Here is a 15,266-nt window from a genome sequence, read left to right as displayed (position 1 = left end):
ACACGAATCTTGTCATTAAATGACGGGTCCGTGAGGGGCAGAGAGCGGAGCAGGAGAAAGAGCGGTGCGGGAGGGGGGGGGACTTGCAACCTCATGAAAAATGAACAATGGAATGGAGGATACTCTCGACATAATTTACGCATTTTGCCATTAACCCACTCAATGGGGCGGCATGGCAGCAGAGAACACCAGAGAAAGAGAGAACACTGGTCATTAGGTAGAGAAACAGCCTCAGAGCAGCCTCCACTCAGCCTTCCTCTCATTCGGTTGGGGGTATCCTCTCTCTCGCTCTATAATTCTGTGTCATTTTCGCACAGCGCTTATCTCTGGCACTCGAGGACAAATGACTTAATTCCTGTCGTTGTCGCACACTACACAACGCAATACAACACACAGAAAGTTGTCGGAGGAAAGGCGAAAGAGGAAGAGCCAGGAGAAGAAGGTAAGGAAGCACACGAAGATAACGGTGAAGCAGCAAGCACAGCGACCAAAGGAGAAGAAGGATAAAGAGTGGGCTTCAACGTTGACGTGTGACTGCCAATTAGTTGAACAGCTGTTTATCTGTCATTCAGATTCAAAGGCAGTTTTAATAAACAAACGTTTAAATTTGATTTTAAAAAACTTTGTGTTCAAATGCAATAAATTTCTATGATTTCACCTCCTTAAAGGCTTTTGCTATGCTCTAATAAGGATAATTGTATTTCAATGGAATTCAAGTTCCTGGAAATTACAAAACATTCAAAAGAGCATTTTCTAGGGATTCCTCGTTCATTTGTTACACAGTTTTCAATAGAATGCCATCCGCTCTTTGACTGCAGTTTCTAAGAAGCGACTGCACATGCGAGTAATTATTGATTGGTTTCCATAGAGTTATAGAGAACGAGAAAAGCAGTGAAAACAAGATGATTAGGATACACAGCCCACGCGTGGCCATGGAACCCATGCGATTCGATGCAAAATCCACCCAAGTGAGACGAGCGAATACCCCCAGTTTTGAAAAGTCCCCCCCCCCCCCCCCCCCACAGAAACAGGCTGCCACGCCCGGTGCTCCACTCGATGAAGGAGCGGTCGCGGTTTCAGTGCCTGTGCTAATGGTGCCTGCCTCGGCCTGGCACTTGCCAGGAGTGGCAGAGTGCAAGAGTGGTGGAGCATACTCGTACATATTCAACAAGCAATAAGCCCCTGCGGCAATCAGGCATCCTGCCACACACACACACACACACACACACCCACTCCTACCTACCATTCCATGACCATCCCTGAAGACCGCCATCAACAGCAGCAGCAGCAGCTTTTTGGAGGCCGGACACCAGCATAGAAGAGAGAAAAATCAATAAACCAAATTGAGGTTGAGGTAAAAAGGTTTTTCCCTCGGTTCCCCTCATTCTGTTTTTCTATGTTTTTTTAAATTCCATTTTTGCAAATTAGAAAGCGAGACCCCAAAGTAATTTCAGCGCGCTGTCTGTCGTCCGGTTCTCGGGTTCAAGTGCTGACCTCCAATGTGTTTTGTTTTGTGTGTTGGCCATTCTGTGTGCTGATGGGTGCTCCCAAATGGATTGCATTGCAGGCCAAAATCCACGTTCCTTGGCCACTCGCCAAGTGCGCGACAAATGAACTTTTGATGGTCAAACCCAGTGGGGCAGTCACCAGAGTAGGTGAAGTGAAGTGATGTGGCACGCAGTCAGCCGCGAGTCAGCGAGTCAGCGAGTCAGCGAGTCAGCGAAGGGGTTTTCTGTCCTCGGCGAAAATAGTCAATGTGCCAACGTGAAATGTGTCCAAAAAGAAAATAAAAACTGTCTTGCATTGCGACTATTAGATGCCCATCTTTGCGGATTTATGGGAATTTTCTTTGGGAATTTCACAACACTTTAATGGTAAAAATAAGAATATATAGAAGGAGCGAAGCTCAAGGTATCCACATTTATTTTGTACAAATTTCCCATAAGCAAAGAGATACATTCAAGGTGAATGAAACGAGCAAAGAATATTCGCCACTGGAGATTAAATTCCAATAAATTTATCGATATATCGATGAAATTTAAGAACTGTTTTAAGTGATGAATAAATGATTTAAGTGGAAATGTTCTGTTGATGGAAATGTGTCCTTCCTACAACTACAACTCCTCAATAAAAGCACGGTTTTTATAGGCCTATTACACACATATCTCCACAAACATATCACACCTCGTTTTCCCATATTCCAGGGTACGATGATTTATTTCATTCGTGACGGCACAAGCTGGCTGTTGGTGTTGGTTCATCACTTCGCTTGGTGGAGACTCTGGCTGCCTGTGATCTATTTGCCATTAGAAACTGCAACATTTTGCGAGGAAACAACTCGGCCAAATGCCATTTTGCATGTCATGCATATTTTATCCCCCACGTACGAGAGAGGGAGAGACAAAGAGGAGCCAGGGTGGGAGATTGGAATGGGAGAAAACACATGGGAGCGAAGGGAGAGGAGATTGCAATTGGGGATTGGGGAGAGTGTGACCTTTACCTTGGCCCTGTACAGGTGACTGCAAACTTCTTTCAACCTCTTTTTTGTTGAAAACCGTTTGTCTGTTGAAAAGTTCAACAGCTAAATCTCCTGCTTGCCACACCGATGTGTTGCCACTGCAGTGGTGGGGCAACACCACGAGCCAGCCTGGCAAATGAGTTCTGTGCTATTTTCATAAATGAATTTCCCTTCCTTTCACGCCTCGGAAGAATCTTTTGTGTCATATAAAAATAGCTGAAAAATATTTTCAATTAGATTGCCATCATCTGCGAGCAGCGGCGGCTGCCCCACGTCGTGGCTTTTCCTGTTGCCAAGTGGCGGCGGCTCTCGCTCACTCTCTTTCTGTAATCATGAGGAAATTTCATGGCATAAATACGAAATGTAGCTGCTGCTGTTGACGTCACTACTTATGAACGTTGTATGCAGTACTTGCCACCGAATGGCGGGACAGCCGGGCAGAGGCAGAGCAGCCCCCTTTGGGTATTGTTTCACAAGCAATTACCATAAACATCAACTCAAATTGGGAGCATCATCTGATCCACGAGAAGACCAAGAAGAAGAACCCATCCATCATGATGTGGAGCATCTGATGGTGGAGCACAGTAGCTTCCCTTCATTCCCCACTTGGGGCATTAATTGCCCAGTTTGTGCGTCATTAGCACTTCTCTAATCTTGGACCATTCCTCTGGGGCCTTCGGCTATGGCTCATGGCTCTATTTATTGCCGCTTTATGGATTTGGCAATAAATTCTTTAGCGATGCCTCGAGAGATGCTCAACGGAGTGGATGGACACGGGACCCCACTGGAATGAGTAATTGAAACGCGACTAATAGATAGATCGATTTTGGAACTTTCTCAGAGCTTTCCTTTTGATATCTTGCTTTCCTTATTTTGCCATTGGTAAGTGTTATACTGCCTTACAAATCTAATAAAAATCCTCGATATCTTATCCAGGAAAGGAACTATCGAGAAACGTGCCTTAAATCCGTTGTCGGAGAAAAACTGTCATAAAAATACTATACAAATGATCCCCTATCCATAACTGTTCTAAAAAAAAATTATAAAATTGTCACAAAACTGTTATACAAAAGGGCAAAATTCGCTACATTTGAATGCTAATTATCCTTTAACACATTTTTGGTCCGTAAACGTACCTAAGGGAACATGTACTGTTATACTCCTAACAATGTTACACTGGTATACAATTATTAAAAAAATTAAATGCCTTAAAACTGTTATACATAGTTTAAATTCTTGTGTTATACTGTTATACTAATTTTGTACCGTTGTGAATCTGCTATTATGTTATACCACTGAAATATCTTTCAAAATCTGGTATAAAAAGTTCGTAACTGTGTAATAAAACTGTTATACAAATGCAAAAAATAGCTCTTCAGATCCTTTCATCAGAGCTACCATCCAATACATGAATTTTTTGCGCTTTTTCGGAACCAAAATCCAACCTTAACGGAAATACTTATAAAATCAACTTTTTCTTATGACACATTTTAATAGATAACAATTTTGATGACAGTTTCAACTCAGAATTGCAAATAGAAGCTTTAATACTTTGGCAAACGGATTCCTCGAAGACTTTACACTGATCTTTGGCGGCTTTTTGTGGACTGGGTTATGGTACTCACCTGCCAGCAGGACGCTGTTGTTGTTCTTATTGTCGTGATCCACTGGAATGGAGGAGACACGCTCGGCCCGCAGACAGGCAACGACAGTGCCCGGCCTGCCGTTCTTCCCGGAGGCGGTCAGCTCGATGACCATGTCCATTGACTTCTGGAGCACCGCGTCCATGCGGATGATGCCCTCGGCCAGGGTCTTGTAGCCCAGAATGGTGCGCGACTTGTACTTCTTGCGGCGTTGCAGCAGAATAACCAGTCTGTTGGGATAAAAGAGGGACACAAGCATATAAGGTAAAGAAGGCACATTTATTGATTGAATAGATCCTATCACCTGTTGCCATCTCTCTTGATGAAGTGCGGATACTGTAGACTGAAGTGCAAGTCAAGTTCGGTCTCTGTTAGGGGCACAGCGACGCCCTGTCCCGTGCCCACGTTCCCGGGCGATGATCCGCCCACCGCCGCTCCTGTGCCGCCAGCCATCGGGGAGTTCCCCTGCTGGAAGGCCGTCAGGGCGCTCCCGTTAATGGGGATCTCATGGCTGCGGAGCGTCCGCTTCGAGCTCTGCATCTTTACGGCCAGCGAGAGGGAGGTGGTGTCCCCGGGCAGCGGAGTCAAAATGGAGAGACGCGTTATTGTCAGCGAGCAGAGTCTGCAAAAGAAGAAACGAGAATTTTTCGGGTGAGTAAATAAGGTTGAAACGAATATTCCCAGTAAATTCGGTAATAAGAGAATTAGTTTCACTTCTAAATGGGAAGCAACGAAATAATCAGTACAAATCGATGACAATCTAGAGAAGACTGTGGGACTAACTCGATTATTTATCGATAAATTTACTGTATTCAATTAATAAATATTTAATCGATTAATATTAAATCGGTAAATCGATGACTATGTAATCAAATCGATAACCATCTAACAAATCGATAACTGTGTAATCAATGAAATCCACAGATAAAGCATTGGGCTTGCCAAAATCAAGCATCCACTTTGGGGTCCAACTAAAATTAGTTTCTGTGAGATCTCCATCAATCAATCATTCATCCGCAACACGAGGCGTCGTTCAACTTGTTAAGGGGCGAAAGGAGGTGTGGAATAGAAATAGTGAACAAAGGAAAATAACAAGAAAACTCGTTAAAGCCCATTTCCAATGCACCGGAGCGCAATCGATCATCGCAAATGATGGCGAGAAAACAATTTAACGCCAAGAGATTTCCCAAACTGCAAAATGCAACAGCGAAAAGGCCGCAAAGCACGGAAAAAATCAAAAGTAAAATGCAATCAAGCTGAAAACAAAAGCTGAATAATGGAAAACGAAAACAAAAGGAAATGGTAGATAGAAAGGAAGAGGAGAGGAGGGGCAGAGGCAGAGACATGCATGCCAAATGTGAAAAACGAAATGAAAATCAAAAACTACCAAAGAGAGGAATACGTTTTGGGGGAAGGAGAGACAGAGACATTAATCGTAAAATTAAAGTTTTCTCCTCTTTGGCCATTTTCCAATGTTGTGTCTCTCTTTGAGAGAAAACCCAGCTGTAACATCCATTAAAATCGTTTATAATTAAGCCTTGAAGGAAATTGGATTTAATGTTTTTTGCACTGTCATAGCAACAAATGAAAAATTGAGACCCAAAGCCTAATACAAAACAAAAAAGTAAAAAAGGTTTCTTTCTTTTTTGTTGTTTTCTTTTTGGCATTACAAATAATGCAAGTCTTGTTTGGGCTTATGCAATGTACTATAGAAATATAGTATATCATACGATATAATTTATTTCCTGATTAATTTCTGCCTTGTAATGCCGCAGAAAGAGATTCGGGAGCTTGGGCATTTGGAAAGCAGTTTTTGCTGAAAGAACTTTAGGCGGTCATGCCAGGAAGGGCTCATCATGGAGCTGCATCTAATAACCATACCACTCAGCCACATCTTGCCGCTAACAAAGCGGATAACCAGCCTGAGGAATGGGGCGCTGGGACAAGGGACAATGTCTGGGATTCAGGCAGGGAACAGGGAACAGGGAATAGCAGGGAATGGACCCCCAGTCGGACTGGGTAAGAGACACTCCAACAATGCCACTCGCTAATTGAATCTGCCACCCAGGCCCAGACATCGTCCCGATGGAAGCGCAAGGCCTGGAATGCTGTTGCTGCCTCTGTTGTTCTGCTCTGGTGGGTGAACAAGTTCTCGGATTCATTGACATCGTCGCTCAATTAATTTCTTAATTAATAATTCAAAGCATTCGTCTCGTTTCATCATGCAAATTGTATGACCACTGGAAGCCAGTGGGGAAATGCGGGGGAACGGTAGGAGGAGAGTGAGAGGCAGAGCGGGAGGTGTGGGCTGATTTGGGTGACAAGACGAGGACAAGGCTCCACCTATTATATATTTATATTGCATGAGTAGTCGCATTATACATATATGCCTGTACATATGTATGTATGGCTTTTGGTTGTCCGGTCCCTGGCCAGACACTTTATCCATTAAAATAGTCGCTTTCAAGGCTGGGCTCCCCATTCACAAATCACAACTAATTATGGCACCCGGCGGCACCAGGCGGACGGACTCGACAACAGTTCTACAATAGGTGGAGGTCTCTTTAAAAGGGCACCTCACTACAATCCACACAAATTAAATTAGTTTAAGAATAATCATTCGAAAATTGTATAAAACTTTGAATTAGTACCAATTAATGAATTAAAACTCATACAAATTGTGAAATTACAACAGATATTTAAAAGCTTAATTTAGATAACATATATTTAAGATCTGTTATCGAAGAATCGTAGCTTTTATTTATCGAAAAATTGTATATTCATCGATAGGTCCGATAAATATTTGGTACATAGTTATCGTCACACAAATCGGCAGTAAATATCGGTACATTTTTTGTATATTTCGATAAATATCAATGTTTTCTTTGAAAATTTCATTATAATCGAAAACATTGGCTAAAGAATTGGTACAGCTATGAAATCTGTTTTAATCCTAATGGATTTCACGATTAATTTATTAAATAATAATAATTATATCCGTAGGCATTGGCATATTGAACATCAGTAAATATTCGAATATTTACCGAACTTGGAGCAAAATTCACTCATCGAATAATAATTTATCACATCCCATCCGGGTCTCCCTGTCTCTCTACCACTATCGATAACAGCGCTCCTGGTGTCACGCTGCCATCTCTAGGCGAGTAACACCCCACTTGCGAGTAGTGCCACACCCACCAGCTGCACGACTCAACAGTTTCCAACTCTTTTTCGCTTGTGGCATGCCACGGCATGCACTTGACATCTGCCATTGCATGTTTTCTTTCATTCGCTTCGGGTTTGTTTGTTAAAAATAAGCTGACATTTTATTGTTGTCTGATTATTGCTTTTGAGGTTTATTTTTAAATGTTTACACAAAATCGAGCACAGAAAAAATTAAAAGAAAAAAAACACAGAAAAGTAAACAGGGGGCGCGTTTCAGTTTCTTGTACTCGCAATCGTAATCGTATTCGTACTCGGATTCCTATTCCTATTTGTTGTGTGTCCATTACTTGCTTCGAATTCTGTTTTCGTTTGGGATTTGGGCTCTGCTCTGCTCTGAGTTTTCGGGTTTCGACTGGCCAAAAGGTAGAGAGACAACAAATAAAGCTTTGATTTTTGTTTGGGCCAGAATTGGGTTGGCCCTATCGGTCCTCTTAGGCGCATATTAGTATTTCTTTTCTGATGTTTTTTTTGTGGCATTTCTTTCTGTACTTTTGTGAATGACACACGTCGAAGACTGCCGGAAAGTATTTTCTTGTGCCTTTATTTTCGCGTCTTTCTTTATCTCCTCGCCCGCGATGGCCTTTCCGCCCACAGGCCTCTTTCCCTTGGCTCGTCTGCCGCCACCTTTCGACGGCAGTTCAATGGACTCCCCGTCATCGTCGTCATCGTCGTCACCGTCAAGCCTCCGGGAACAATGTGTTTCTTTGTTGTGGAGCGGCTTTAGTAAATGACCAATTGAGGTATCGAACAATGGGTGTATCATCAATGGTGTATGATCAGGCGAGTATATGATATGAAATCGATTAATTGCTGCCCCAAGGATCATCTCTCATCTCCCATCTCCCATCTCCCATGGAAAGTTCAGCACCTTTTTGCCTGGCGCCCCCTTAGACACCTCGTCTGGAAAATTAACAAAGCGTTAATTGGAAATCATAGCAATTACCCGGCACCTAAGCACTCGACAGGTCTGGCAAATGCCCCCGGGGTATTAATTACTTAATCAACAACTACTATAAATAGTAGCGCTCGCTATCGCCGGAGAGGAGTGCACTTGATAAGCTTCATAACAAAACGTCCCGTCCGTCCGTCCCTCCGTCCACACGACCCACAGAACAGGGTTCTCTCCCACCACAATTTCCATTGCCACTCCCATAGAAGCGAAATGAAATGAAAGGGAAAATTATAGCGTAATACGAGTATGGAAAAAGATTAAAGCCAAAAAGACAAGAGGAATCCACTGGCACAACATTGGATTGCATTTGCAGGTCGATTGCGGGATTTAGGGATCCGACCTATTGGATTTTAGGCAAATTTAAAAGATTTTCCAAAGAATACAATTTAAAATTCAACTAAAAGCGATCGTTTCCTCTGAATGTTTATAAATATACCAGAAAATACTAGAAAAATATCAGAAAATGCTATAAATATATATAAAAAATAGCTGAAAATACTATAAAATTCCATACCTACAAAATACCAAATATAGTAGTAGAAATAGTCTGGAAAATATATAACAAACAAAAAAGAAATCTCTCAAGAAATCTAAGAGAATACAAAAAATTCAACAACAAAATAAAACTAAAAAAAAATGTCTGGGCTGAAAAAAAATTATGAAGTATAAAAACCACAAAAATTATTGAAATATACTATAAGAATATCAGAGAATACAAGAAAATATTTACAGAAAATATCAGAAAAATACTAGATGCATTTTTACATATAATAATCGATCAGGTTTCTTTATTTTCTGCATCGAAAGTCATTTAATGATAGAAATGAGCGAACCGATAATCAAAAGGAAGCTAAACAAAGATGGAGAGTGGGGCAGAACTAAAATAGGGAGAGATAGAGAGAGGGCGGGGAGAACTACAGCGATTGATAGAAAGAGAGCACTGGGGCTCTATCATTAATGGAAAAGAGGAAGCAAGAAACTGTGTCACTGGCGCATTGCCCGCACAAAACACACAACCGAGAACGTGCCCCGAGAACGCACACAAGAATGCGATCCCCAGACAGATCGAGACCCCGGACCCAAGAGCCCAGAGCCCAGAGCCCCCATCCCAGATTCGAAGCCGGACGCAGCCCCTCGCTTGGGGGTTGGGAGGTTGTGGGCAATCTTTCGCTTGGTCTCGCGGTCGGAGCATCATTAAATCTTAAATATTTTGCCTGACAAGTGCTCTTGATTCTGTTTACGGAATTTGCCTGGTTGCATACAGAATCAGATCCTATAAAAAATTTACTAGATTCGATCGATGAAATACAAGAATAATGTACAAAAATAACATGTATTAATGTTGCTGTTAATGTTAATGTTGCTTAAAGGTTTCTCATCTGTAATTTACCCAATGACAAGCTCGCAGTGTTCCACAAAGAATTGTAGGATTTTTTCAAGTATTCGATAGAAAAACAATATATTTTACAATGTAAAAGTGGCACACATTACAGATAACATTCCCCCCCCCCACCTTCCCCCTTGGATCGTATAGTTTTACCTTTGACATCAATTACAGCAATAAAAACCAGAAAGAACACTGCCTCTGCCTCTGCCTCTGCCTCTGCCTCTGCCCCTCATGTTGCCCCATGTTGCGTGATCTTGCTCGCCGGCGCACAATTTTGACAAGTGCCTGCTCGTTGATTCGACTGTTAGCACCCCAGAGACAAACAGATGGACAAACAGGCAAATAGATGAATGGACGGACGGACGGACGGGTGGATGGACGGATAACTGGCTGTTTTGTTAACATGCTAATTTGCAAATTAACTGCCACTCTCAACGGTGGACCCTCGCGTGCACTATCCATCCATTCATCTTTCATTTTTCTGTGGAATGAAATGATGTGTTTACGATTCAAAAACGATAGCCAGCACAGCGGGGGCGATAGATCTCTCTCTCTATCTCACTCTCTTCGTCTCTATGCAAATGGCATATTGCATTTCCTGCAACGACGACAAGTGTCATCGGTTCTGGCCACTAGACAACAAAGAGAGTTGCTGCTGCTTAGGGGACGCCGTTCCAAGGACAGCTCTTGGTTCAGATGTCGCCAGATGACAAACCAAATCGCTGTCATACTACAACAAGCAGTGCGAATCCGATAATTCCCGTATCTACATGCACGAGTGGGCAAACAACAGAGTGACTAAAGGGCCTGCTCGAATGCCCGATGCCCCCCGAATGGGCCTGACTCATTCATGTAAGGAATGATTCAAGAGGTTTACAGATTGTGCCAGACATCAGGAAGACAATAAAAATATATAGTACGTGGATAAGCAACAGGAAGAGAACAAAGGAGAAACGAAACAACATTTGAAGAGAAGATTAGCAACAGTTTCCCCGTAGATCTAATAGAAAGTTAGGGCTATCAAGTCCAAGAACTAAAGCGAATACCAAGAGAAGACCCTTAATGAAGGGAAACTATCGAAAACCAAAAGCCATTTCAAAACTGATCGAAATGTCAGCCCATCAGCTAAAGATATCTATGTTTGTGTATCTTTTTCTTTAAGAATCAGCTTTAACTCCATTCAAAACGTTTTTGTTGAGGCACGCATTCATATTTTACTTCTTTCTTTGGATGTATACAGTTTTTAGAGTTTTGTTGTTGTGTTTACGAACTATCAGCGTAATCTACCCTCCAGCTAAAGGGTATTTTCAATGAACCCCACGCGCTCGCCATCAACATCGGAACAAGTTTATGTCATTCTGTCGCGACTTATGGGCAACTTTTACGGTTTCATTTAAGTTGCTTTTATTCGCGCGGTCTCCCTTTTAGTATCCACAGTTTGCACGGGATGGGGTTCTGTTCGCCCAAGTAAAGGATTCAGAGCCATAACTCATGGAAAGCCAGTAGCCGCAACCAGAAGCTCACTCTCCAACTCTTTGCTTAAATGAATTGAAAGCACGAAAACAGGTTCCATTTTGGGGGGTGTGTGGGCCTTGTGGGCGTTTAATTAGAGGCTTCCAAAAGGGAGGGGGTGGGTCTGGCCTGTTAGAGCTCTCTAGGCATTACTTTGGCAACTATGGCGCCCGCCTGGCCGGACCCACTGGGAGCCCCTCATTGCATTATTGATCTAAATGCATTTGAGAATGCATTGTGCCAGCGGCTTTAATTATTTACGAGTAAGCCTAGTCGCTCTCTCTCGCTGTACAAAAACATAGTTAATTTATGCAAGAATTACGCATGTACTCGACAGACTGACAGAGGGACGGAGACAATGCCCGGAAACGGACAGTGGCCGAACAATGGGGAATTATTGCCACTGAAGGCGGACTGAATGGAGAATGGAAATGAATTCGAAATGGAAAATGGGAATGCGTTTCGGGGACGACAACAACAGAGCCAGCCACTCACTGAATGTGGCACAGGTCTGCCTCTCCCTCTCCCTCTCTCTCTATAGCGATGCCTCCCAGAGACCTAAACGCTTGTCCATTCAAATTCGAATAACTGGGCATTCAATTCGGTTATTCGCAGGGCTTGTTGCGACTACTTTGATACCCTTCGAAAGCGGTACATCAGTCGAACACCGAATGACGTTGATTCGCTTCTCAAAATGTTCCATAAGCGAACGGCATGGATATCGATATTTCGTAAGTGCCATCACTACTTTAGAAGACGACGGATGGGTATTGTTATTCGAATACTTAAGGAAATAATATAACTATTTTAGTGCTTCAATCTTGGCGTTTTTGTCGAGGCTGTTGTTATTCCTGGTAGTGGATTCTGGTATTATTTTAAACTCATTCGATCTATTCAGTGCATCCCGTCGAAGGTCTGTGAGGTCTAATGCTCTCAGGGAATACCTTTAGCAGCTGTTTCCCACCGCCCAAAATTCACATAATTCCTTAGAAATTAACACTATTTAGAATCTCAGAGTTCTCCATTTCCGCCAGTGTCGTAGCGCCCCATGGAGTTCAGTCACCCTTTTATTCTGTAAGGGGTATTCCACGAGTGTATAGGAAAAATCGATGTAACTAGCGGTTGGTAATTTGCAACAATTAACAAACTAAATTGCACTTTGCGGATACATTCGACCAAGTAGCAAGCAAAACAAAAACAACAACAACATCAGCAGCAGGGAAAGGTGGACTGGGTGGGGCCCACGCCCACTGCCACATCCACTCCCTCTGCCACATTAACCATATATTTTTACGAGTGTTGCCACTGCCACTGCCACCGCCACTGCCACTGCAGTTGCTGTTGTTGCTGGCCACCTCCTTACTCCGCTTAAGGTTACTGCAGTTCATTCACTTTTTCCCGAAGAAGTATTCACCCATGGAGTATCGTATGAATGCAGAACAGTCCATCAATTATTCAGAGAGGGATATGTACCCCAAGGCAACCTCCGACCACTATCCCCATTCTCTAGCAATTGGTTACATATTTTATTTTTTATTTATTTTTTGAATAAATATTGAAAAACATCAATTAAGTGGCGAGAGGGCAAGGAATACAGCGGTGTGGTGTCTGCGGGGCAGCAGTTTTCTAATTATTTTCACACCTTTGGCGCGTTTTTCCACTTTGTGCACTTGAATCTTTCATGAGTCTGGCCCCCCCTCGCCCTCGTCGATGTGGGAAATGGGCAAAGGGAATGCAGATGGGGCTGACACGAGTGCCAGAAGTGGGGACCCTTTCGACAGGGGCAGCAAGGGAGGGTGATGTGAGGGAGCAATGGGAATATAATTGATGTAGGACCCAAGGGTCATTGTTCGAGTGGTATTTGTGGAGATATAGAAAAATACTCGTAGAATATGCAGATGGGAAGAACATTAAATTGATTCATGAATCGCAACGGGAATACTATCGAGGGATCTATCTTTGGAGTTGGGAAATGGGATCTAGAATATCTAAAAATAATTAATAAGAATTAGGGAAGTGCCTTCATTAACCCACATGTAAATATCACAAGGGACATTCCATTTACAGTGAAAGATAGAAAGAAATAATTCCTTAACAATATTTGTAACCCTGTACATCAATGGGAACATCCAAAAAGAAAGACCTTCCCGAGTTCAAGGAAAGATCCTGGTATCTCGCAAGAGCCTCAAAACTCCGCTTGCCCCTGGTACAACGATCATCTCTGCCTCCGAAGATGACAAGTAGATGAAGATATGCTCCAACTACAGATAAAAGATCATCCGGTCTAGAAAATGGTAAAGATTTTCTGTGGAGAGGTTGGGCTACAATATCCTCACTGAAGAGCCAACCATTAGGATAGGCAGAGAAGTCCCTGAGGATGTTCCAAAACATTTTCAGCTAATCTTCCGTTCAGACCTCATTCAAGTAAAGAAATCCATCATTTACCAACTGTTTTTTTGACGTTATTCGATTGCGCGTCTATAAGGAAGTTCCGGGTAATCCATTCGCACATTTCCCGGAAACGTTTCACTTATTGGCCCCTCAATAAACCCAAGCACCCATAAAAAGTATTATTCCATTTCATTTGGCATTGTTTTGCCCTCATAATTGAAGGAGCGGAGAGTGTATATGACACGTGGCCCTTGTGGAGGAGGTAGTACTGTACACGTAGGTAATTAGCTGCTACATACAACACCATCCATCCATAAAAGTGTGGCCTAATCAGCTGCCGCTTCCGGCTCCCACTCGCAATGTTCCGATGATTCACACATTTACTTGTTTCAATATTTAATGAAATATATATCGTTTCAATTGAGTGATCTACGCGGTTTCTACGTGTATTTGGATGAGTAATCCGGTGGATACGAACGTATTCCCTCTTCTGTCATGTCTCTTCTTATTTTGTTATTATTTTTGCTTAATATTTATTATTATTTTTCGTTCGTTTCGTATTCCAAGTCGCTGAACAATTCGTTAATGACCCATATATCATATGACCCGACCCGTCCCCCCCGACCCGATACGATACGATACGATCCGCCCTCACAACTTCAAGGCACTGATGCGGCTTCTGTCTCGGCGGCTCTGAGGCTCTCTGCCTTCTCTGACTTCCACTTCATGGCTTAGAAAAGCAATTTGTGTGAATGCCATTCGATTGATTGCATAAAACGTATTGATGCCATAAGCCGATTGAAGCGCTTGTTCCATCAATGGCACATCGTGGGGGGGATGTGTCATCCTTTGAGATGCAGGCGGCAGGCAATGAAATAAGGAGGGGAAACTGGAAAATTCTTAGAAAGAAATAATTGGAAAAGTCATGCAAAAGATGGCAACAAATTGAACAAAATGAAATTTTAACGATTAAAAGTTCAGCTTTTTCTGGTGAAAGCGGCCTTTACTGCTAAGCCGCACTGGGAAAGGTGGAGAAGAGGCAGGATAGTCAGGTATGGTTAAGTCCTCCTTTTAAGGGATCGCTTACAGGCGATATTTTATTAATATCGGCACGAAAGACTAAAAACATTCCCTCAAAAGACTGTCATGAATAATTTCCCATTCCATGATTGTGTGTATCCCCTTAATCCAAGAATCAATACCTTTTATCAGGCAAAAACTGACATAAATCCAAAAAAAATAAAAAAAAATGTATAGAGGGAAAAGGTAAACACAAGTAAGGGCGTGGCATGAAGGTGGGTTTAGGGTTTAAGGCAAGAGTTTTTCCCAACTAGCAACAGCAACAGGAAAAACAAAGAGAACGAAGACAACGGCAACCACGATGATGGGGGGGCGGGCCCCATGTTGAGTTAATGGCCTGAACCGCACCCCAGAACCCCAGAGACGACAGAGAATCTTAAAGTGTTCGCTGCTGGAGTGCTGGACAGTGGACAGAGATATAGAGAGATACAGAGAGACAGAGAAGTGTAAAGCAATGCCATAAAATTAACTATCGGACTGACACTTTTCAGGTTTTGGCTCCCACTTCCTCCTCCTCCTCCTCCTCCTCCTCCGCACTCGATCCCATATATATCATTC

The 15,266-nt window shown here is 42.7% G+C and overlaps 1 protein-coding gene across 2 annotated transcripts in view; it reads right to left on the bottom strand.

The window, feature by feature from the left end:
• The window catches only part of LOC6588588 (phosphofurin acidic cluster sorting protein 2), a 35,508-nt gene that overhangs the window by 11,146 nt on the left and 9,096 nt on the right, over nucleotides 1–15,266 (bottom strand). For both annotated transcript variants that reach the window (XM_002013429.2, XM_026985385.1), the window contains exons 2-3: nucleotides 4,466–4,783; nucleotides 4,144–4,391 (exon numbers count right to left, since the gene is read on the bottom strand). In XM_002013429.2, the coding sequence (XP_002013465.2) occupies nucleotides 4,144–4,391; nucleotides 4,466–4,783 (566 nt within the window). The remainder of the gene's footprint in view (nucleotides 1–4,143; nucleotides 4,392–4,465; nucleotides 4,784–15,266) is intronic.

The sequence above is a fragment of the Drosophila persimilis genome, unplaced genomic scaffold (assembly GCF_003286085.1).
Source record: "Drosophila persimilis strain 14011-0111.01,24,50 unplaced genomic scaffold, DperRS2 tig00000000-arrow-pilon, whole genome shotgun sequence".
NCBI lineage: Eukaryota > Metazoa > Arthropoda > Insecta > Diptera > Drosophilidae > Drosophila > Drosophila persimilis.
This window is presented reverse-complemented; position numbering and strand designations above follow the sequence as displayed.